The 25,539-nt window shown below is 39.0% G+C and overlaps 1 protein-coding gene across 2 annotated transcripts; it reads right to left on the bottom strand.

The window, feature by feature from the left end:
- On the bottom strand, positions 1-25,052 carry LOC131148813 (vacuolar protein-sorting-associated protein 11 homolog). 2 transcript variants are annotated; one of them, XM_058098739.1, is made up of 6 exons: positions 24,497-25,052; positions 4,084-4,257; positions 3,595-3,918; positions 1,709-3,487; positions 474-861; positions 1-394 (listed from the first exon to the last, which is right to left on the bottom strand). In XM_058098739.1, the coding sequence occupies exons 1-5, from the start codon at positions 24,716-24,718 to the stop codon at positions 475-477; spliced, it is 2,886 nt and encodes a 961-aa protein (XP_057954722.1). In that variant the 5' UTR covers positions 24,719-25,052; the 3' UTR covers positions 1-394; position 474. The 2 variants fall into 2 exon arrangements, with proteins under 2 accessions (XP_057954722.1, XP_057954723.1); XM_058098740.1 differs by having other exon boundaries at positions 1-861.
- Positions 25,053-25,539: the final 487 nt, after the last annotated feature.

Raw genomic sequence — 25,539 nt, 5'->3', positions numbered from 1 at the left:
TTTATAGCCAAACAGACCCAACCGCTTAATACATAGAGCAATCAAAAAACTGTGCCATACACAGAAATCATTAAAGTTTTTTTGAATAAATACACGCTTCAAAATTTATTTGAATTTTTCCTCAGCAAGAAATCAAAAAAATAAAGCATTAACAAGAATTCACACTCAAAGGAGAAATCGGGCATAATGTCCATCTCAAAAATGGCTGTTAGTTTGAACAGAACAAATACCTTCAGTAAAGCATTCTTTGGCGTTATTGTCAATGATAATATCTTCAAATAACAATCATTAGCCAGATCATGTTGGCCAAGCAAAGCCCGGCAATGGTTGTTCAATATCTCGAATGTTATTACCTACGTATAGAGAACACGAACTAACAAGAATCGCACAATCCCTGTAATCCCAAAAAGGAAAATTAGCCTAAATTACCAAGGCAAGATAAATTAAAGAGTAGATAGCTAAGGATCGCAAACCTTAGAAACCACTTCCTGAAGTACTGCCTGATCTATGAGTGCCTGTGGGTCCAATACTTGGTTTGCTAATGATCCCCTTCCCAAAATACTCAGCTATCACAGAAAACCCATCCTTTGAACTAGTCACTTGCTGAAAAAACAGATCTTGGTCTTTGGAATTTTGCTCCAAGTTTCTCTTCATTTCCAGGACAGATCGGTACTCGGGAGCGCATTCGGGGCATTCCTTCTCGTTATCACCAAGGCAACGCTGATGGAATGAATGCATGCACATAAAGTGGACTGCCGGGAGATCAAGAGTGAAAGTGCAAGCAGTGCATTTGCTTAGCTGGAAGATCCTGGCATTTGTCCTAAGATCCTGGATTTCTTTTCTCATTGCTAATGTTTCTTCCTGCACAATTAAAACACTAGTTGGGTGTTCTCTTCCCATTGAATAAACACTAATCCTATATTTGGGAGAGGCCTTGGATATGTATTTGTGTGGATTTGGACAAAATAAATATAAAATTGTATTGAATTTTGTCCAAATCCATCCAAATCCAAATCCAAATTCAAGATCTCAAATCCATACCCCCAAACACAGTAATTGTCATAGGATGAAGCTGTCTGTCCTTCAACATAACAAATTTCAAAAATACATCCATTTAATGAGATTGCAGAAGAAAAGTGACGAAGATTCCATCATTACTCTTCAAAAGTCATGGAGTTAAAAGTTATCAGTCATGCATGTCAAGAATTAGTCAAGGCGAAAAAAAAAATAAAAAAATAGAGGCAGCCAATACGCAAGTAAAATATATTTCATATTTCATTGGTCCTTGGGCAGAACACAGCCAAAAGAAAAGGAGTCAAGCTCAAGGAACCCACCATTTTCAAGCACCTTAAAAGAAGCTGCACCATAAAAGTGAACAATTTCATCTGAAAACACCTGATCTACAAGAAGTGACAACTAAAACATATAAATGCTCTAGACTCGAGACATGGTCCTAACAATGTACAGCCATAATACGTAAAATAGCAGAAGCAATTGCCAGTTGCAAACCAAATAAGAAAATTGCTTTTATGTTGCCATATATCCAGCACTAAATGAGATAGTTGCAACCAAACTCTACGGGGCCTTATTAAAAGGCTCCCAATAAAGGCTGTCCCAACCTTAACTACAAAATGCAATGATGAAAAATTTGGAAATAAGATTAAACAAACTAAAAACTTGAAGATAGCTCCAATATTCAAATGCTAACCTGATATTTCTCAATAGATCGCCTGTCCTCTTCAATGAGCTTGGATTCCTGTTCAAGCTTTCTAGCAATATAATCCTTGATAACAGAGAGGGTGAGGCAAGGATTCCTGGACAGTGTCTGAAGAACAATAATAGGAGGCACGATATCATCCCTTTCGATATAAGTTAGAACTTCTTTTACTTCCTTGGAGCATTCTTCCCCAAGTTCACCGAAGTAATTTAAAAGATCTGCCCACAGAAATGGATCTCCTCCCCTTTTTGCATCCCCCAGCCTCTTGCAGCAAGCAATCAACCCTTCATGGTCATGGGCCTGCATGTAGCAGGCAACCACCTCTTTATACAGTTTCATCTTCTCATATAGATACAGAAGCCCTTCTTTAAATGCATTCATTTCACAGAGAATTATAGCAAGATCGACATCATAAAGTGGATGTTCCAAGTCAGATGGCCATGCATTTTTAAGCAAGCATAGTCCCTTCTCACGTCTTTCCAAAAGATCTTTTTCCTCATCCAAGTCTTTCTGATTGGCAATTAATTTCCCATTGGCCTCTGCTCTAGATATCACAGCTACACCAGACGGCCTTTTTGCTCTAAAGCTAAGATCTCCATTAATGTTGGCTTGGGAGATTGTTGGGAAGTTTAGGTCATTAGGCAGGTACAACTCCAAGAGCGTATTGTGAATTTCTACTTGAGCAGGTGAATCCTTTATCTTATTAGTGTATTTCTCAAGGAAATCCATAAGAGACCGAGGATGATGGATAAAAATGTTGAGAAAATCAACAGGTGATGGCAACATGGGTAAATATGTACCATTTGGGGCCCCTCTCTTAGTTGATTCTCCTTCCTCAGTACAAAGCCTCAGGAGTATCTCAATTGTCTCAAATGGCTTGTGCTCTATTAGAATCTTACCATACTCTTTTACTGTTACCCCAGCTTGACTTGGATCAAGACTTGAAATATATTGCAATGCTTCTTCATATCTACCCAGGTCTTCAAGTAAGATTTTTAAGTACCACTCATGCTTCCCTGCCTTTTTGGCAACATACATTGCATGCTCATGATAATTGGCAGCACGGCATACTCTTATTGCAGTCTCCACATCAAATTTATGCTCCCCGACACCATCCTCACTTTTAATGAAGACATTCAGCTTTTCAACATCTTTCAATTTGGTATAGCAATTTAACAGAAGAGTTGTATGATCTTTAGATGCAAGCCCCTTCTCATGTAGTTTTTCCAAGTAATTGGTAAGGTTGTAGATTCTTTGTGCATCAAGAAACTTCTGTATTACATATGATGGTTCAAGGTGACCAATGGTGTGGATATACTGAGCCATAGCTTCATCATAGTCCTGTTTGCCATATAAATGGTCCCCATATTTCCTTAACACTTCAGCAGTAGCAGCTGCATCAGCTTGCTGACTTTGAACAAGATTAATGGCAATTGTATAAAGATTCTTCTTGAAAAGCATATCTAACTTGCTTTCCATGTCCTTCTCTCCAACACATAAAGCTGATTTATCACTCAATATTAATATTATGTTGCCCCATTCACAAAGCATGTGGGAAACTTCTTTAACAACAAGACTCTGGGCAATTAGACGATTCTTCAGATCATAAATATTGAAAGTATTCTTGCCATTTCTTCTATCTGCAATAACACACAAAAGATATCCACGAAACCACCCAAGAAACTTTTTCTCCCCTTCAAAAGCCCAACAAGGACCACGTCCATCAACTTCATAGAAATAGACAGCCTCAGGTCGACCAATTATCAGTTCCTGATTACAGGACAATGATAAAACTGCTAGTTGATAGAATGAATATAAAATGCTCTTTTTAATGCAATATATAAATAAAATAATGAAGGGCACCCAGAATGGCATACCGAGAGATCACTCATAGTAACACTATTAATGTCGCATCCAATCTGATCTAAAGTTTGCCGCCTAGGTGGTTGATACTGAAAACTAAACAAGCTCACAGAGGTTTGAGTTACTGCAAAAAGTTGCAGGGCTTGACCATCAACTCGAAACCCAAGACCAGTAATAGAAGAATGGCTTTTGTCCGATATATTATCCACCTGAAGCTTAAAGCGTGTGATACGTTCACGTGCAATGTCTCCTTTGATGCAGTAAATGCAACCATTATCTAATCCAATAGCAATGAGTAAAATTGGTGGAGCTTCTTCTAAGACTAAAAATGAAGTAATCTGCAGAACATCAAGGTTTGGAAATCTTTAAAACATAATCAAACCTGCAAGTACTGATATAAGCATTTTATTTATAAATGGAAATCACTTGGAAAAACAATTTCTAGAAAACAACTGGGCAAATGAACAAAAAATGATCCAACAATGGACAAGTAAGGTTAACACCTTGGCTTCAGGAAACTGATTAGTGAATATGCGCAATATTTGTATACATTCTGGACTTGTCGTGCTTGATCCCTCTGGCTGCATCTTATCAAGATCAAAAACTTTCAAGCACAAAGCCGAGAGCTGAGGAGATACTTGTTCATCTTCTCCAATAGTTACTAGGAAATTTCGTTGCTGGTTTATCAACAAAAAGAAATTATCCATCAACATTGCCATTCATAACATACAAGAATCCTCATTCAGTAAATCAAGTTGATATTAACAAAATATTCCGAAAATAAAATTTACATTCAAGTAATTTATGCACATCTACATGAAACACAGAGATTCTTAGATATTGAGTCTTTATGAAGCACCAAATAGAACACCAAGTTGCAGCTAACATGCAGAACTATAAAAACCTAATTCTATCCTTCGTCAATGAAAATCAAGTCTTCAAGACAGGACACATTGATGTTGTCAGAAATTAGGAAATAGCATAGCTCACACACACACACACGCACAAAATAGGTAGCTTTGCCCACAACTCGATGGAATCCACTAAAGAGATACAGAAGCAAGGAAACCCACCACTCTAGATATATATAGCTCACCACTTGGAGATAGAGTTCAAAAAATTAAGTTCACCACTCACAATGGAGATATAGAACTGAAGAGAAACAAGGCAGGGGCCAAAGTCTAAGATTTTCATTCAAAAACATCCTATGCTCTGTCATATGCGGCGTAACTTGGAACAGCCCCTCCAAGCATAGGAAAAATGCTAGTTCACGTTTTTGAGAAGAAATAGTTGATTTATAAGGACTCAAAATACTCTCCTTTCCATTTTTTTTTGCATAGAAAATAAAAAGACTCGTAGAAAGCTAAAACTGGCAAACTGCAGAGTCATATTCAAAAAACCATAACCTCTAGTAGAAAACTCTAATTGATGCATAATTTATTCTAGTAGAAGATCACATTCTCAACTTGGAATCCATACGTGGTGTGAATATTTTTTCAACTTTAGAACCTTCACAAAATGGGGCTCAAAATTGCGTCAAAACCTGCCCCAAAACTTCGAGAAGTGAATATGTTTGCATGTCAAGTCATATTCAAGCAGCCAAAATTCACTATAACTCTTTGACAACACTATTATGTCATGCTCCTAAGACTTGTCCACAACTCATTGCTATCATCACCATTTGCAAAGTGTTGAATCAGCAACATTGAAAGTGTCTAAACATCAAAATTTTCTGGTAGTTCAAATCAGTATGCATTCACCAATCCACTAGAGAACATTGACAATTAGCTCTTTGCTCAAGCTTTAAAAACTGGCCTGAAAAAATCTCCCTTTTCCAAGATGAATCCAAACCAAATCACCTACTTTGAATTCAACAAACTTATGATGTCTGTTAGCTTGAGCACAATACATCTCATTTTGCTTTGCAATCTTCCCATGAACACGCACAACTTCTGAATTGGTTTGGCTCTTTCTTTAGCTTCTCCATTAAAGTTCTAAGTAGTTGGGGAAGGAACCAAATCTAAAATGGATTCTAGCCATAAACCGCATGGAACGGACTACAACCAATACTTTGCCTAGTCAAGTAATTGTAACCAAATTCAGCTTTTGGCAAAATAGGACCTCAATCCCTGATATTCTTCTTATCCAAGCTCCTCAAAAGACTTCCTAAACTCATGTTTACAACTTATGCTTGACAATCAGGCATCAGCTTGGAGATGGAAAGCAGTGATTGACAATGAGTTGCAAGCTTTCTCCAAAGCATGGTTTTAAATAACAGCCGCGACTGTTACATAACGGTTTTTTGGGTTACCAATACCGTTACACATCGCGAAATTAGTGAGAAGAAAAATCATGGCTGTAGTGGCTGTTACGGACCACGACCATTACGTAAAGGCTGCTACGGCTGTTACGTAACCGCTACAAGACTGTTACACCAAAAATTTATTTTATTTTTTACTTATTCTTCTCACTTTTCCCTCTCTTTCATAAATCATTCTCAATATACCCTGTGGTGAGAGGGGGGAAAAGATTATAATGAGGATGGTAATGATACAAAATTTACTATTTCTTTAAATACTCACAAGAGATGCATTATTTAACAATTTGAAAATACTAACTTTTTAGGAAAATATTTTATTTTGATAATATTAGTAATGTGATATTTATATTCTATATTTTTCAACTTCAACCTTCTTTCTTTTCTAGCTATTTTATATTTGTATTATTCGTATGTCTTATGCATCTAATAGATTAATGGAGAGTATAATGTATTTTTTTTTATTAATTAATTAGCACACATAAGAATTTATCATAGATAAGAACAATGAGAAGTATAAATATGCACACACACGTAATTTTTCTATCAATGGTGGTTTAAAACAAATGTAAACTTGTTGCCCTTACCAAATAATTTAGTTACTCAAACTAAAGGATCCAAAATACACTAAAACTCTTTCTAAGAAGGGCTAAAAGCTTAAAACATACAAGTACGCTAATATGCACAAGGTTGTGTGTGCTTCAAAAAATTTCACGGTCATTACACCCACTTCCCATTATGTAACATCTGCTATTCCCGCTTCCTGTTACACCCGTTACCGTTACATTACCCTACCCACTACCGCGATTTAAAACCATGTTCCAAAGTGTGCCAAAAATGACTCATAAACTTGGAATCCCAATGTCAAGTGATTGTTTTTGGAATGTCATGTAACTTGCCAATCTTCAACATCAGTAGCATCTAGAGTCTTGCTACATGGAACAAAGTGTGCTTTTTAAAGAAATAATCAACCACCACCATGAATGAATCTTTGCTCCTCTCCAAGACAATCCAAGGAGAAAAATCTGTACTCTCCTCTTGCCATGGAGCTTTACCTACTAGCAATGGAGTATACAATCCTGTATTCTAACGACGGGTTTTGGCTAAATAGCAAGTTTTTTGCAACACTAAATAAGCCTGGTGTCATATTTATCTATCTTTAACCAATAGTAATTTTCTTGAACAAGAGCAAGTAACAAGACCTCCTTTATGAAATTCAAAGATAGTGTCATTCCTAAAGAACCTTGTGAAACGCACCGGTTCTCCTTGAAATAAAAAAAAAAAAAAATTCTAGAAGATTCATTTGCTCATTTTGCCCAAATTAGCTTGTACAAATCTTTCAACACTTCAAAAACCACAATTTCACCTGCATAGTAGTTAGAAAAGCAAGCCTGCGATTCAAAGCATTAGTAACAACAATCTAAACTCTAGATTTATGCTTAATGGAAAAGCTAAAAGTTTGAATAAATTCAACCCATGTTGCATGGCACTGAGTTTCTGCTTGGCTATGAAGAAACTTCAATGCTTCATGATCAAAAAGAGCACAGATCGCTTAGAGTGCAAAAACTGGCTCCAATGGTCCAACGGATGAACAATGGCATAAGAGTCTTTCTCGTAAATAAAATATTTTCCCTAAGAATCACTATTCTTTTCACTGTAAAAGCAATAGGTTTACCTCCTTCGCCAAGGACTGCACACATTCAACTTCAAGGATTTGATAAAATTAGATAAACAAAGAACATGTGCACTTTGCCACCTTCTACTTAATGAGTTCAAAATTCTTCTAGATCTCATGTGTCCACTTTTTCTAGTAATGTGGGACTACAGATCTCAGACATGTGCTTCAAGCCCACCCTAATGACACCAAATCAGAGGCAGAGGCCCACCCCCGCTACACATGCTCAAATTGGTAGAGGAGGGAGGGCCTTGGTGAGGAATCGAACCCCAGGAGACTGCATACCATGGGCAATCCCCTAAAGTCTGCCAACACCAAACCCAAGTGAAATTGCCTCCTTTCCACTTGAAATTGCCTCTTTTCAAACATTCAGTAATTGGAGTAATAATGGTGTTGAAATCCTTGATAAAATAAGGACAAAAAGATGCAAGACACCATGAAAACTCCAAACATTGTGGAGTGAATACGAGATGAGATAGCTCAAAATTGCTTGAATATTGCAAGGAATCATCTTCATTCCATCATTGGAGAAAACTTAGGCAAGAAAACTATGCTGTTAGTATAGAATTGGCACTTCTTCAAGTTGACATACAACTTCTAATCTCTAAAGCCTAAAACACAGCTTGCAAATAATCAAGATGCTCCTCCTTGCCTTTGCTGTACACATGATCCCTTGGTTGCAAAAAAGTACTAGGAACATCAAAAAGGCCAAATGGCATAATCAACCATAAGATCATCCCTTGTTCTGAAGGATGTCTTCCATTCATCACCCGGCCTTATTTTGAGATTAATACTTGAAAAGTAGCACCATTGTAGCTGATCTCATATATCAAAGAGAGGAATAGGAAAGTGATAACCATTAGAAATCCTGTTCACTGCTCTGCTATCTATGCACATTCAACATGGTCCATCCTTGTTGGGCACAAGAAGAGTCAGCGGAGCACGTGGCCTCTTACTTTCTCTCAAGAAGCCCTCTGTGACAAACTCATGCACTTGCCTCTATAGTTTCATGCTCTTTTGGACTCATTCTATAGGCTGCCTTGTTAGGAAACATCGAAACAAGAGCAAGACAAATGCAATGTGGAATGTCTCAGGTTGGAGGAAAACCTCAGGAACATCTTATAACTCATCAAGTGAAGGAGCACTTTAGGGGGCAACTCACTTATTTCTGTATTTTCTTCAAAAGCAACAAAAGCATATGCTCTTTCTACCAAGACAATTTTTCACAAAAGAATAAGTATTTCTGTAACCATCATGACCAACTCTCCTATCATACTACCATGTATGGCCAAGCTACAAATGACATGCATCAATAGGTTTAACATCATACCAATCTGATCATTGTACTCCCTACCACAAAAAAGACACCTTATGGTTACCTTTATCCAACCACCTAGTTTGTAAGGATGAGGATGCACTACCATTTTGAGCTGCAACTTGTTCACCAGTTCCTTAGATACAACATTAGCACAAGCTCCACCATCAATATAACATCACAAATCTTCCCATTAAAACTACATCTAGTGTGAAAAATGTTGCATCGAACCCAACCTTCATCTTCATCATGAAAAACACTTAAACTCCTCTGGATGACAAGCAAATCTCCGTGGCGACATAACTCACTTCTTCCTTATACGATCTTCATCTTCCATCTATTCCTTTGTACTAGAGAAGATTTTGCAATTTGAACAATAAAATGAAATATATTCATACCCCAGACACTTAAAGCACTTCTTTGAAAGAGCATTTGATAAACTAGCTAACTTAGAAACAGCTCTAACATTACCTCTTTATGGTGCCTTAGATGAAGAGGATTTTGTTGTTGTATTAGGCTTAGAAATGGCTGCAGTCCCCTCAGTTCAAAGAGTGCTCCTTGATTCCAATTTTGAAGCCACTCCTCTGAACTCTTGTCTATTGATTTTCTACTTTTAGGTCAAGTTTCCTCATATCATTAAAATTCGTATAAGACTGTAAACTAACCATTTGCTTATCTCCTCTTTCAACCCACCCAAATAGCAAGATATTATTTGTTCTTCAAACAAAAGAGTTTCTAACCTATAGTGTTTTGGCAAGAATCTCCCTTTTATCTCCCTTTTCATTTTCTTTCATGACCTAATATCTTACTTCCTCCTGGATGAGCTCTCTGCTTCTTGAGATTTTCCCACCATAAAGAAGCATATTTTCTAAGTTTTAGAGCAACCAGCTTCACTTTACATTTATCCAACCACTCCTTGTTGAAGCCAATCAATGAACTCATCATGTCGTTTCTTCCTTATCCATTTTCACATCAGAATCTCTAGGAAACTTTCAATCTCTTCATCCACATGATGACTAAAAGAGACGTCACTTGAATCATGATCTAGAACATGAAAGGATTAACATCATAATCATCATCATCATCATCATTGCCGGAGGAACAACTTTTGGAATCAATTTCATCACCAACATGATTCTCATAATGTTCAACATGTTTCTAGAGCTCCTCTATTTGCCTTCTCATCTCATCCACTTAAAAATCATGAATATCTTTCTTATGTTGTTCTTGTGCACAAGAACCAAGAATAGCATGACAATCTTGGCTCTAGGACCAACTAATACCGAGTTTTTAGAAAGTAGGAACTAGCAAATCACACATACACACACACACAACAGGTAACCAATTTCAGCCTTCATGCTTTAAATCCAATTTTGTCCCCATGTTTTTTTGAAAAATTAAGAATTAGAAAATCACACAAACACACACACACACACACACAAAATAGGTAACCAATTTCATCTTTCATGCTTTAAATTCAATCATGTCCCATTTTTTAAAAAATAAAATAAAATAACCAATTGATGAATCTAAACACTTTCCAGGAAATTTTGTTCTTGCCATCACCAAGTCACGAGCCGAACTTGTTCAAGACATTATGCTTGTCTGTGACTGCTTGTCTCATGCGTTTGGGATGGGTTTCCATCATGTAAATATTAGTGTAGGAGTACTTTCCAAAGATAGTTTGTCCCTAGGCTAAAAAGGGGAATATGACTCCGCGATCATATTGATGTTTCCTAGTGCCAGAGTGAGAATAGCATCGAAAACCCTTTAAGGGAGGGTGAGTGTTCATCAACTTGTAAAATTCACTAACTATTGTCAATGTGTTTAGCCTACTTGCCTCCCCCGCTAGACATACATTGTTAACAGAGGTGTTGATAATGAATTACGTTGCTTCAATGTTTACTTCTTAAATGCCACTGCTTTCATAAGTTGCATAAAGTTTCTACTAATATTTGCTTGAATGACACTGAAAGTGTTTTTTTGGTGAATTGCGGTAAACGCTAGGCTGGCTAGCGCCGCATGGTCCTTTTACAAAAGTGTGAAATATTCGGCCTATCACACCTGGTATCAGAGCTCGATTCGTTGCTACGTGAATTCATTGGCCTTTGTCGTGGGATTGGTAAAGCTTTGGTAAATGACCATGTCGTCCAATGCTCAAAGAATTGGGGTACTGGAAGCATAGGCTGAGACAATAGCCAACAATGTGGCCGTCGAGATGGCCCGACTGACGGAACGTGTCGATGAATTGGAGGGATCACAAAAGCATCAACAAAGTTCGATGGTGGAAATGTCAAAGGACTTTCACCACAATGTGAAGACCTTGCAAGCCCAAATAGCTTATTTGACTACAAAGATGAATGTGACGGTTCTTTCTATGGGAAACTCTTAACACTCTGGGGTTTAGCAAGACCAAGGTACCAGAACCCAAGACGTATGGGGGTGCCCGTGATGCCAAGGAATTAGAGAACTTCTTATTTGATATGGAACAGTACGTTCACGCTTTGAGGACGGGCTCAGAACAGGTGAAAATGGATACTACAACTATGTACTTGGTTGGTGACACCAAACTGTGGTGGCATACTAACTACAATGAAATTGAAAATGGATGTTATGTAGTTGATTGTTGAGCATACTTGAAGAGAGCTCAATGCCCAATTCTTTCCCGAGAATGTTAAGCACAATGCTAGGAGGAAGCTGAGAGACCTCAAGCAAACTAGGTCAATCATGGAATATGTGAAACAATTTTCTGATTTCATATTGGATATCAGGGCCCTATTTTATTTTCTTGAGGGGTTGAAACCGTGGGTAAGAACAAAACTTCATAGGCAAAGAGTTCAAGTCTTTTCTACCGCACAAGCGGTTGTCGCGGAACGCTTGACTAACTATGTTGGTGATAATACTGCTTCATCCAAAGAGAGTGGTGTAGGTGGAAACAGCGAAAAGTCTTTCAAGAAGGGCAAACCCAAAAGTGGGGGAGCCAATTATAAGGCATCAACTTCAAAAGAAGCTTCATCGTTTCGAGGTTTCAACACTCATTGGAAAGGGTATAATTTCATGCTACTTATGTCAAGACCCTCACAAAGTTGTTGAGTGCCCTCATAAGGCATCACTCAATGCCTTATAAGCTTCCATCGCAGAGCAGGCATTGGAAAGTGATGAGGAAGAGGAGGATACCTCGAGGATGAGTGCAATGCAGCTAGTGAACACATTGGAAAAGCAGGTGAAAGCACCGAAAGTTACACAAGCGAGAGGATTGATGTTTGTGGACTTGAGGAACAATGGGAAGAGTAACTGTGCTATGGTACCCATAATCTTGTTTCACAAGCAAAAGCAAGGAGACTCAAATTATCCTTGGAGAAAGATTCAGAACGCATGAAAGCGGTGAATTTTATATCCCAACCTACTCTAGGAGTAGCCAAGCAAGTGACTACGAAGCTTGGGCAATGGGCAGGTCATACGACGGTGCCATTAGATGACTTCCAAGTCATTTTGGGAATGGAACTCCTGTGGGAGACTAAGGCAGTGTCGATGCCTTTTGCTAGTTCCCTGTGTCTAATGGGAGATCACCCTTGCATGGTGCAAGTCGTTGCAAAGAAAGGAGACGATGAGAAGTTCCTTTAGCCATGCAACTCAAAAAATGATTGAGAATGGGTGAGCAGACAAATCTAGCCACAGTGGTGGTAAAGGAACTAGTAGGCCAAGAGTTGGTGCCTATGACCATCCAAGCTATGTTGGATGAGTACAAGGAGGTGATGTTGGATAAGCTGTCTCACAACTTGCCTCCACGATGGGGTGTGGAGCATGAGATCGAGTTGTTGCTAGAAGTGAAACCACCTGCTAAAGGGTCATATCGAATGGCGCCTCCAAAGCTAACAGAGTTGAGAAAACAACTTGATGATTTGTTGGAAGCGGGATATATTCGCCATTCCAAAGCACCGTTTGGAGCATCAGTGTTGTTTCAGAGGAAACATGATGGCAGCATGCAGATGTGTGTGGACTATTGCGCGCTCAACAAGGTGACAGTGCGGAACTAGTATCCTATTCCATTGATTGCTAATCTGTTTGATCAGTTGAGTCATGCCAAGTACTTCACTAAACTCGACTTGAGGTCAGGCTACTATCAAGTGAGAATTGCTAATGGGGATGAGCCGAAGACAACTTGTTTGACGTGGGGTTAACGAATGCGCCTGCGACATTCTGTACCTTGATGAACCAGGTATTTTGTAAGTACCTTGACAAGTTTGTCGTGGTGTACCTAGATGATATTGTTGTCTACAGTTCCACTCTAGAGGAACATAAAGAGCATCTACGGAAGGTGTTCAACAAGCTAAAGGAGAATAGTCTATACGTGAAGAAAGAGAAGTGCTCTTTTGCTCAGCAGATCATCAAATTCCTTGGTCATGTGATTGAGCAAGGTCATATCTGGATGGATATAGAGAAGGTGAGAGCGATTCAAGAATAGATGATCCCAACGACAATGAAGGAGCTGTGTTCCTTTCTTGGTCTTGCCAACAACAGAAAGTTTGTAGAAAGGTACTCGAGGAGAACTGCTCCTTTGACAAAACTACTGAAGTAGGGTTAGAGGAAGAACTGATCAAAGAAGTGCTAGGGAGCCTTTGATGACTTGAAGGATGCCATGATGAGAGATCCAGTACTTGCTTTTCTGGACATCATGAAACCCTTTGAGGGGCAAATAGTTGCATCGGACTAAGCCTTTGGAGAAGTCTTGTTACAGGAGGGACATCCTATTGTGTACAAGAGTCATAAGCTTAGTGAAGCGGAACGGAAGTACATAGCTCAAGAGAAGGAGATGCTAGCAGTGATGCATTGTCTCCACATGTGGCGACATTACTTACTTGGGTCAAGGTTTGTGGTGAAAACAGACTAGGGTGTTAGCCACTTCTTCACACAGCCAAAGTTGACACCCAAGCAAGGTCGGTGGCAAGAATTTTTGGCATAATTTGATTTCTCATTTGAGCACAAGGCGGGGTGCCTGAACCAAGTTGTTGATTAACTGAGTAAGAAGGCCGAGTTGGTGGCCTTGCAGATGCTAACACACTCGATTGTGAGTACCGTTACCACGACGATGTGGGAGCGCATTAAAGAAAATTTAGCCAAAAATCCAGTTGCGCAAAACTTTATGATGCTAACCAAAGAGGGGAAAGCACATCAGTTATAGATGGAATACGGATTGCTGATGACCCATGGTAGTCGACTCATTGTGCCATGAACTGGAGATCTAAGGAAGACACTATTGAGAGAATGTCATGATACCATGTGGGTCAGACATCCAAGATGGTAGCACACTTTGGCATTACTGAAGTAGAGGTATTATTGGCCGCACCTGCCTCATGATGTTGTTGATTATACTCGGACTTCTCTCACCCGCCAACAAGACAAGGTGGAGTGGAAGAAGATTGCAGGGCTGTTGGAGCCCCTACTAGTATTACCCAGACCGTGGGAAAGTGTCTCACTATACTTCATCATAAACCTACCTAGAGTGGGAGATGCAGGGTCTATATTTGTACTTATAGACAGGTTTTCAAAGTACGATACATTTATACCCACACCAAAGTACTGTTCGGCAGAGGATATGGCACAACTATTCTTTAAGAATATTGTGAAGTATTGGGGTATTCCCCGAAGATATTGTCAGTGACCGAGACTCCAGATTCACCGGCAACTTCTAAATAGAATTTTTTAGAATCCTCGGTTCACAAATTGACATCTCTTCAAGCTATCATCCATAGATAGACGGACAGACGGAAAGATTCAATGGGCTACTAGAAAAGTACTTGCACCATTTCGTCAACGCCAACCAAAAGAATTGAGTGCAACTAATTGATGTGGCTCAGCTCTGTTTCAATGCCCAAAAGAGCTCAACAACCAACAAGAGTCTTTTTGAGCTTGTTACAGACCAACAGTCGTTGTTACCTCACACAATGGATGAGTCATACAGAGGAAAAAGTCCCATAGCGTACATCTACACCAAAGAATAGAGACAGAATACAGAGATTGTCCGAGCCTACCTGGAGATAGCTTCTAAACGGATGAAGAAGTGGGCAAATCAGAGCGCAGCACCTCAACATAGGTGACTTGGTGCTTGTTAAGCTCAATCCTGAATAGGCCAGGTCATTATGGGGACGAGATAGGAGACTACTTCGTAAATATAAAGGACTAATCCCCATCTTGGCCAAAGTCGAGAAGGCTTCTTACAAAATTGACCCTCCGACTTGGATAAAAGTATGTCTTGTGTTTCACGCTAGCTGCCTCAAGCCGTTCAACGCCAATACCAAATATCCAAGCAGAAGTCAATCAACCAAAGCAGAATTGAAGAGAGCACAACCCGCATGGTCCTTACACAAGGGTGTGAAATATTCAGCCTGTGACACCAAGACACGAGTTGTATACTCGTATTTTACTAAAAACAATAAATAAATAGTGAAAGAGTTGCCATTAAAAACCTGAACTACTGCCAATGTAGAGAATATTCTTGCACATTTGAGAGAGAGAGAGAGAGAGAGAGAGAGAGAGAGAGAGATAGTGTCTGCAAGTTTCTTTACAATCACCACGAGCAAGAGATGACCCTCTTAAACTGAGCTGGATCAATCTAGGAAGATCAAGTATTAGGGCGAAGTATGATCCTCTTTAGTCCAAAGATTTCAACTAAATTGCTCAAGGTTGCACCTAAAGCATTAGTTATTCTGGTAATTTTCATAAATGAATAATGGCCCTCTTCAAAATGGAGATTTGGGTAAACCCAGAGATTGCATCAGACATTGCTGCCACTAGGGCAGCTGGTGGTGCCACCCCTAACAGTCTCGTATGCATGTGCGTGGGTCAGTTGCTAGAAAGCAAGTCCAAGAGTTTTGGAGATTTGAACACAAAAACAAAGAAGAACAAGAGTCTAAGATGCTGAGACAGAAGGAGAAATCAAGGCATAAACTTAATTTCAATTGTGAAAAGCATTTAAAGAAAAAAGGTTCATATCTCCATCACTCTATTGGTTTTTCAATTATGCATCTATTAGTGGGCTGCTTCTTGATATCCCTTGTTTTGGTTCGATTATGGCTACTCCTTCAGTCCATCCCTGTGTGTTCGTTTGTATCGACTGCACTAGGGGTTCTCCTTGCTTTTGCTTTTTGGGAATACCCTCTATTCCTTTATGCTTAAGTGTCTCATCTCTGTTTTTGGGAACGCTTCTGCCTATAGTAAGATAATGTTGCAACAATCAATACTTACACTATATATCAATACTTCACATCGGACTACGGTGAAAAAAAAAATTTATATAATAAAAGAAAAATTCTTCAATAGAATAAGAATATAACAGCTAGGAGAATAAGACATCTCCTTAAAGTCTAGAAAATCCAGATAAAAAAACACAAAGGAACAACCTACAGACTAAAGAACAAAAGAGAAAAAAACCATCATGAACTAACACTCCAACACATAACGCCAGTCATGCTAAATATCATAAAAGCTCACCCCCTGCCCCTCTAAAATTTCCTTGTCCCACACACCAAAGAGAAGTTAAATAATTTATCTTTTTCCCAAACCAGCAACTGAACTGACTTCTTCCCTAGAAAAATGTGTGCACTACACTCCATTCACGGCCCCCAAAAACTGCCAAAAAAACACATTTCCGAAGTGCTGCCCTTTCCTTTTTCCTGCCAAAGCAAAAGTCACTGCCAAAAAATCCTCCATTGTCTTAGAACTCACCAAAAATTCACCTAAATACCAAATAACTTATTCCAAACACTCCAAGCATAGTCACAATGAATGAACAAGTGCAATAATGATTTTGAACAATTGAAGCAAAGAACACATATGTCTAGAGATATAGCCTTCAAAGGTCTCCTAACTTGCAGCAAGTTATTGGAATTAATTCTATCAAGCGCAACCAACCAGATAAAAGCCTTAATTTTAAAGGAGGCTTTGACCTTCCAAATGGAACTATAGAGAGGAAAAGAAAAATTTGACCTATTCAAAAAATCACTAAAATATTTGCATGAATAAACCCCCCGAAGGATCCAAAGACCAAGACCACCTATCCTTCTCTAAAGAAAAAAAACAATTAAGACCAGCAAAGAGGATAACTCTCCCATCTCCCTATCATTTAATGATCTACGGACATGGAAATCCCAAGAAGGCAAAGGACCACTTGAATCAATACAAAGAAGAAACAGACTCATCCTGCCCTGAGCTTAGGCGAAAAAAGAGTGGAAAAGAGGTGGACAAAACTACATTCCCCAACCAAGGATCTTTCCAAAACTGGGTATTACTACCTCTATCCACCGAGAATTTAATAAAGGGAATGAAGAGGGGATAACTCTGAGAGAGCTTTCCACGAACTCTCCAAAGAACATCTAATTCTCAAATTAGTATCCCACCCATTCTCGTCTGATCCATACTTACTTTTTTAACAACCAAATGCCACAAAGAGAAATTCTAACGAAAACCACCAAAGCCATTTAACCAAAAGGGCTGTGTTTCTAGACACCAAATTTCCAATTACCAAGCCACCCTCTGTTCAGACCTTCCCACCACCCCCAACTAACCAGTGATCCCTACTACTCCCTACACCTGACCACAAGAAAATCCCTCATAATCTTCTCAATCATATTAGCAACCCCTGCAGGGATCTTAAAAATCGAAATAAAATATGAAAGGATACTAGAAAGACAAGCCTAGATAAGAGTAATTCTACCTCCAAGATTAAAAAAAAAAATGCACCTTTCCACCCATCCAGTCTCTTAGAAATCCTTTCCACAACAGGATCCCAAAAGCTAGCAGATCTAGGGTTACCCGCCAAAGGAACCCCAAGATAGGACAGTGGTCATTACAAAACACTACACCCAACCTCCACAGATAGCTCCCTAACATTCTCAACAGCCATATTGATAGCTGCAATACTGCTCTTACCCATATTAATCTTAAGCCCACAAACCTTCTCGAAATGTGAAGGAGACCCAAAATATTATTAAAGGATGGTTTATGATCCTCTAGAAAAAAGATATTATCTTTAGCAAACTAAGGGTGCGAAACCTTGACCCCCTTTCTCCCCACTTCCAAGCCTTTCAGTAAACCTTTATCCACTGCCCTACTCCACCATCCTACTCAAAGAATCAGCCACTAAAACAAACAAAAATGGGGAACAAGGGTCACGTTGCCTAATCAAGCACCGTACTCAGCCTATTAGCTAACACTATAGTGATGATTTTATAAACACTGGAAACTAAGCTAACAAGTCTATTGTTTGAAATGTTAATAGATTTATTCTTCTTCGGCATAAGAGTTATGAAAGTGGAATTGATACTAATACTTAAAATCCCATTCACGTAAAATTCATTAAAGACCTTAAGCACACTATCCTTAACCACCTTCCAACAATCTTGGAAGAAAGTCATATTAAAACCGTCCAATGGAGCTTTATCCCTCTCCATCTCAAAAACTGTGGCCCTCACTTCCTCTTCCTTGAAAGGTCTTTCCAACCAACCCATCTCCTTGCCAAATAAAGGGTCCCACTTTAATCCTTCAATCATAGGTCAACTAAAATCCTCCTCACAATACAAATTAGAATAAACTCAGTTTTTTCAGCAGCAATTTGGTTCTAATCGGTTATAATTACCCCCCATCCACTTCCAACTCTTGGATCAATTCTTCCTTATTTTCCCTATTGCTATCCTATGAAAAGATCTAGAATTACAATCACCATCTCTGATCCATTTAAACTTCGTCTTCTACCTTCAACTTCTCATTTCCTTGAAAATCACCTCTTCAAACTCATTCTTCAAAGATACTCTTCTCATCTATTCCTCCATCGATAGAGTATTATCTTCATCCTTCCTATCTAACTCAACCAATTCTCCTAAGATACTTGCCTTTCCAAACCTTATGTCTCCAAACACCTCCCTATTCCATTCTTTCAACTTCTCTTTTAACCTTTCAAGTTTTTTCATGAATCTAAAGCCTTCCCAACCCCTCTCCACATCCTCATTCCAAGAATTCTTGTCGAAGGGCTAAAAGGAATCATGATCAAACCACATATTTTCAAACCAAAAAAGAGGAGGTCCCCGAGCAACCTTTCTCGATTCCAACAAGATGGGAAAAAGGTCAGAAATGGGCCTAAGTAAAATAGACTGAGAAAGATTAGGGAACTCGTACTCCCACTCTGTACAGAAAAGGAATATATCAAGTCTACTTGCCACCACTCTACCGACCACATAAAATTAGCATTATCAAGAGGAAGGTCTCTCAAACCACACTCCCTAAAAAAAGAGTCAAAACTCAGCATAGTAGCAGTAACTCTATCGCCTCCTTTCTTCACTCGAGGAAACCTCACCACATTAAAATCACCTCCCACAATCCAATTAGGAGCACAAAACCAAGATCATCCCAAAAAGAGCTCCCAAGGGTTGGACTAGAAGGACCATACACTGACAAAACCCACCAATGACCCTGGCCTCGCACATTTACTAAAACGGAAAGAGAGAAAAAACCTCCTAGACTATCCACTTTAACAATAGAGTATCTCATATTACCAAAACACCACCCGCTGACCCTCCAGAAGGTAAAAAGGCCCGGTCCTTATTGCAACCTTCCCAAATTCCTCTAACAACCCCCGTCACCCCCCCCCCCCCCAAATCAACATTCTCAAGTTTGGTCTCCTGGATCAAAACCATATCAGGGGAATATCTAAGTAGGAACTCTTCTATTAACCTCCTTTTCTACAATCTCCTAGCCCTCTAAATTCCAGCTGACGATCTTCATAATTTCACTCCTTTACCTACCTTCCCAACTCCCTCCCCCCCCCCCCCAATAGTTAATAGAAGAAACTAAATTCTTAAGTTCATCGACACCTTTTTTTCCGCTCATAAGTTCTAGGACACACTAGAAATTTCACCTTAATCCCTACTAGACTAACTAATTTCAAACCCCAAGTCCTCAAGGAGTTTATTTGGATCTAGAATGTCTCTCTCACTTACTCCCAAGCCAATACCAGAAGTGCTATCCCTATAAGAACCCTCCCTGTGGCATAAAGTGTTAGAAGCAATAACGGATTGAACAGGAAGGGGAAGAATACCTTTTACAGATTTGGAATAGGAAGGGGAAGAATACCTTTTACAAATTTGGACACATTCAAACCAACCATAGAAAAAGTTGCCTCTTCAATGTTACCCCCTTTTTACCAAAGGAATATCAACAAAGTCCATCATATCATAATTAGGCTCAAGGATAGGGGAAAAAGACTCCTCATCTATCAATTCTTTCATCTAGTTTAAATTGTGCTTAAAATCATTAGTACCTCCTTGCATAGTTTCAGAGAACAATTGTATACATTCTTCCCCATACAATTATGTGCTTTGTGTAAGTTCATCACCCTATCCTAAAGCTTCAACTCCCTCTCTTTCGAAGCTTTCCTCTCTTAATTGAGCCGGGGCTTCCTCTTCATACAAGGCTAAATTAGCTCTCAATTGATCCACCAACAATTCCTTATCAGATTCCCAAAAGCTACTCAAGTCATCTTCCATACCTGATACCTCCTCTAGCCCCCCCAACTCTTAGGAATCTCTAGCTCCCTTTATGATGTTCCACCAATTGAATCGAAAGATAGTTGTGGCTCAATATCAAACAGTGCAATCCTTATATTCTCCTCCATCACCTTCGAGTCTTCCAAGCACTATGTTTTTAATACCTCTCCATTCAATTTTCCTCGAGAGCTTTGCCCGTCCTCCCATTCTAACATCCTCCTCCCCCCTCCCCCTAGCCGACTCCATTCAACCTAACTTACTCATCTAACCGCTAGAAGGGATACACTCTTCATTAAGTCTGAAATTCTTAGGTTCAGAAGGTCTCATTTCCTCCTCCTAAATCAGTTTTGATACCATGTAAATTTGACACTTTTCAACCCATCTACAAACAACCCTTCTCGACCCGTTATTTAAATGCCCATGTTTGCAATCCCCACTACCATCATTAGGGGAGAAATTACTACCAAATTGCCCAATACTTCTTCCCTTTATCGGATGCTCTTTGACAACTTCAAAGATTAATCTATTATGCAAGAGCCTCTAAAACACATTTTGTTTCTCCAAATTATGCTCTCGAAGAACTATGTTCTTGGAGCCACAATCTACACATCTTGTAATTCAATATCCCTCAAAATCAATAGACAACTTCAACAAGACTTCTAAAAATTTGTGTCATCCCCCATTTTGATTTCCTTTTCGAACACGGAGTGCCTGCCTACAACCTCTAGGATGCCGCTTTTCAACACAGAATAAGCCTACCCCTTTCATTGTTTCTCAGTGCTATACAAATCTTGTCTCCCTCTCTAAGGGAAAGAGCATCCCCTACTTGCCCATTAGCTAGCTGCTTCTAAAAGACCCAAACACATCACCCCCAGGGATCTCAAGATACATAAGAGCTCCTCCCTTTTTAGTAAGATATAAGAAAGGAATCTCCATGCAAATTCAGACAGCTTGAAAGTTAAATTGTTCAAGTGGTTAGCATTGAAAATTTTTCTCTCAATCTTCACAGTAGCATGTTTGACTATCTCCTTCCCTTCCCCCATACCCACATCCGATTAGGCAGCTAGAAAAACAGACAGTATTCCACTAAGAAAGAAAGCATGAATCACCAGCAAATTACCAAAGCAGCACATACAATAAATAACCAAAAACAACCAACCAGCCCAAGGCAAGAAGTCCGAGAGCCTCCCAAAGCGAAGGTAGGAAGCTCGCAAAGCCCTGCTGATGATTAACAAGAAATATGCTGGGGTTGCAAGAGCATCCTTGATGCTAAAGAAATCCAAGCAAACACAGTCGAAGGAAGGACCATCTCTGATGCTGAATGTCGAATAGGACAACCCAACTGGGAAACAACCAAGATCAGCTGATGAAGGGGAACCAATACAGAATAGACATAGACATTCTAGTTCGCAGTAGTCTCAGACAAGCAAGAGTTGCAAAGATTGGAACAATAGAGTCGCTAAGATTCACTGCTCTTGTTCAATTCTAACAACCAAGGAGGACTTGCCGCAATAATACGCTAGGGTTTAGAAGTGGAATATCTCTGGAGAGGATCGAGAAAAGAGGACAAAGCAGGGTTGCAAAGAGTGGCCCCTTTGATTGACTATAGTGAAAATGTCTTCAATGTGCTAATGCTTTATATAACTTTTGCAAAACGCTGCTAGCTTATATTACATCATTGAGGTCAATTTGTTTGAAGTTCCAACTGGTGTATCTCAGTGAAACCTGCCCTATCATCAAGGAAGAGATAAAGAGATTGAAATACTAAATTATAAAAGAAAATGTCCAAAATTGTGGATACTTTGGGATATCAAAGACAGCGATAAGGTACATTATATGGTACCTGGATTAGGGGTAGATAAATTTTCACCTTATTGTATGATGGAAGCCGGGCAAAATCCAATAATTACCATGTTGGAGGAGACTATAGAGACCATGATGATAATATTATAGAGAAAAAAGGGTGTGATAATAAAAGCAAAGACATTCAAATCTGTCCAAGAATAAAAGAAAGCTTAACAAAGCAAGAGAGGGAAGAGCTTGACAAAGCAATGGAGGGAACAAGAATTGACAAGGTTGTTAGGGGGTGAAATCTGGCTTAGGTCAAGAGAAGTTTGTAGTGAACTTGAATGATAAATCATGTTCTTATAGAACTTTGAATTTGTCTGAAATTCCATATGCACAGGCTATTGCTGTTATATGGGACATAAGGGAGCATCCTAAGGATTATATTACTTCATGTTTCAGAAAGGATCAATGCTCAAAGCTTATGCATACGCTTTGGAACCTATTAATGGAGAAAACAAGAGGTCTAGGACTAGAAAACCTCTTATAACCAACCCAATTGTTGAAAAAGATTTTTGAAGACCATGAGTCAAAAAAAAAAAAAAAAAAAAGGACAAGATTGATGAGCCAAACAAATGAACAAGGATAAGCAGAGAGGATTAAAGTCACATGCTCAAACTATGGTAACCTAGGCGACAACAAATTGTCATCCAAAGGAAGGCATCAATGCTTAAAGCGTATGCACATGCTTTGGAACCTATTAATGGAACAACAAAGATGCCTCCGATAACAACGCCATTGTTGGAAAAGATTTTTGAAGACCATGAGCCAAAAAAAATTAAATAAATAAAAGAGGTAGATGAGCCTAACAAAGGAACAAGGATAAGCAAAGAGGATTAAGTCACATGCTCAAACTATGGTAACCTAGGCCACAACAAATTTTCATCCGAAGGAGGGCCCCAAAAGTTAGCAGCAAGCACCATTGAAAATCCTTTATTTTTTCTTTAGTGATACTTAACACTGCTAGTGACTTGAAATAATGTCCTAATTCAGTCTCGTGTAGGTTAAAAGAAGCACAAGAGGTGGTACAAGGTGAAGATAAAGCAAACAACAAAGTAGAAATGAGATTGTAGAAAAAGGAAGGATGGGAGGAAGAAGCAATCTTGAATAAATGGATATGGAGTACCATTAGATTCAGATGGAGAGATGATTGTTAATCTAAGAATTTGTGTAATACCACTCCCGTCTTTTAATCGCTGCAAAGCTGAAAACTAAAAATAGTGTATCTTATTCAATGAGATTCCTAATGATGGGCACAAGAAGTTACATGAAGCATAATTGGGCAAAGTACAAGGGTACATGCTATTGACGCAAACCCTATGATACAGTCCTAGGACATGGACATGGCATTTCAGCTCAAAATTCAAAATCAGTAATTCTATGGGGGTAATCTTTGCTGTATAGATATGACGGGGGAACTTTATTTGTCGTTAATGACATCTGATTTTAGGATAATATAAACTTTTTAGACAGTATGTAATTGAACAATTAAGTTTTTTAGCTGAATGGATTATATTTGGGCTTTGCTAATAAAATTTGAGATTAGGTTCATCTTTTTTAATTGGGCTACAGTTTTTATCTGCTTCGAATGTTCAAGCAGTGCTTGAATGTTTGAATTTTGGGTTCATCAAGACAAAATGGCACTAATCTTAGAATAATCACCAGAAATCTGCTCCAATATTGATCCCCAAAGCCCCTTAACTAGCTTTGTTCTATGGTTCTTCAGTTTTTCCCCCCTGGTTTGTTAGTGGTGCTTAGCAGACGAAGGAGACATTTTTCTTCCAGCCGCTGGCACCAGCCATTCATATTTGACATTCAGTTTGGGAAAATGGGCAACCAATCAGTTCTACTGGTTGCCAGCAGCAGGTAAGACAAAAGGATAGTTTTGTTCACACTCTTATAAAAACTATAATTGGGGATTAAAAAGGCCAAAAACAAAATAATTGTTCCTATTTTAGTTGCCAGAGGGAAAAACTTGCACGAAAATTGTTTGGGTTCCTAATTCGTAGTTTTAAAAGAGTTGAAGGATTAAATAGACACATATAAAAGATGAAGGATGAAATTGGTTTTCACACCAAAGTTTGAGGACAAAGTAATTCTTTTCTCCGTAAATTGTCAAATATCAGCATTCAGTTATACGAATGACAAAATGAAAATAAAATGCGACAGAAGACAACTACAACTTAACAAGTAGTAGAAACTGACACAAATGAATGGAAACACAAACCTTAAGCTGCTGAACAAATAAAACGGAGGAGGAGTGAGCCTGGAATCCATAGTTGAACTTCAGCCCGCGATCTAGCAAATTCACTGTGCCGTCATCACAACCGACCACGATCTTCCCTCTCCCACTCGAACAGCACTCGACTTTTCCTGTAACTTCGTCGGGAATCGAGGACTTGCCGGCGAATTTTTCCTCGAAGAACTCGAATTTCCTCCACTGGTACATTCCTCAAGCATCAAATCACGAAGGAAAAACCAGAACAACGGCTCTAACTTGACAAATCACGATCACTGACGTTCTCCGCTGCAGAGACGAGTCGCGAAATGGAACCCTAGAGACCAAATTACAGTCGCCAGATATCACTCTTTCTGTGTTTGCTCGCGTCTCCGCGTGTCTGTGTGAGGTGCCGGAGAGGTACGCAGAATGAGAAAGGTCCGTAGATGTCCCGTCCAGCTTGCCCCGGGAATACATTTTTGCCTAGGCAAGGTTTACTACAGCCAGCGATAGACGACGCCGTTTTGAGTCGGTGTAGGCCTCCAAATTCTAACCTGGAAGCCAGGAGGAGCGTAAGAGCATGCAATGAGTCACGCTTTTAACCGGGGGAGTTTTTCTTCCCCCTTTCTTGCTTCACCAAAATGGATTTCTCGAGGAAAGCAAAATAAATCCTATGTTTGAATAACATTAGATTTAAGGTTGTATTGTAGTTGATAAAATAAAATAGAAAATTATATTAAAATTTGTTCAAATTCATCTAAATTTATACACTTAAACGCAGCAACATAGTTTTTTAAACATATTATAAAATTAATAATGCGCAAATGCTAAACTTAATTTAAATATAAGAAATAAATAAAGTATGATTTTACTATACCAAAAATGTCGTTGAATATTTGTTATTTTATCAGTACATATATTCTACACCTTTTATTAAAAATGAGTCCGGTGCATTTTGAGTGCCCACCTATTTTGGTCTTTTTTTCCTTTTTTCCTTACTTTTGCCCTCCTTAAAAGTGAGTGTTTCCAAGTCAATCGGTGATTTTTAGTGT

Source organism: Malania oleifera, chromosome 2 (genome assembly GCF_029873635.1).
Source record: "Malania oleifera isolate guangnan ecotype guangnan chromosome 2, ASM2987363v1, whole genome shotgun sequence".
NCBI classification, from domain to species: domain Eukaryota; kingdom Viridiplantae; phylum Streptophyta; class Magnoliopsida; order Santalales; family Ximeniaceae; genus Malania; species Malania oleifera.
This window is presented reverse-complemented; position numbering and strand designations above follow the sequence as displayed.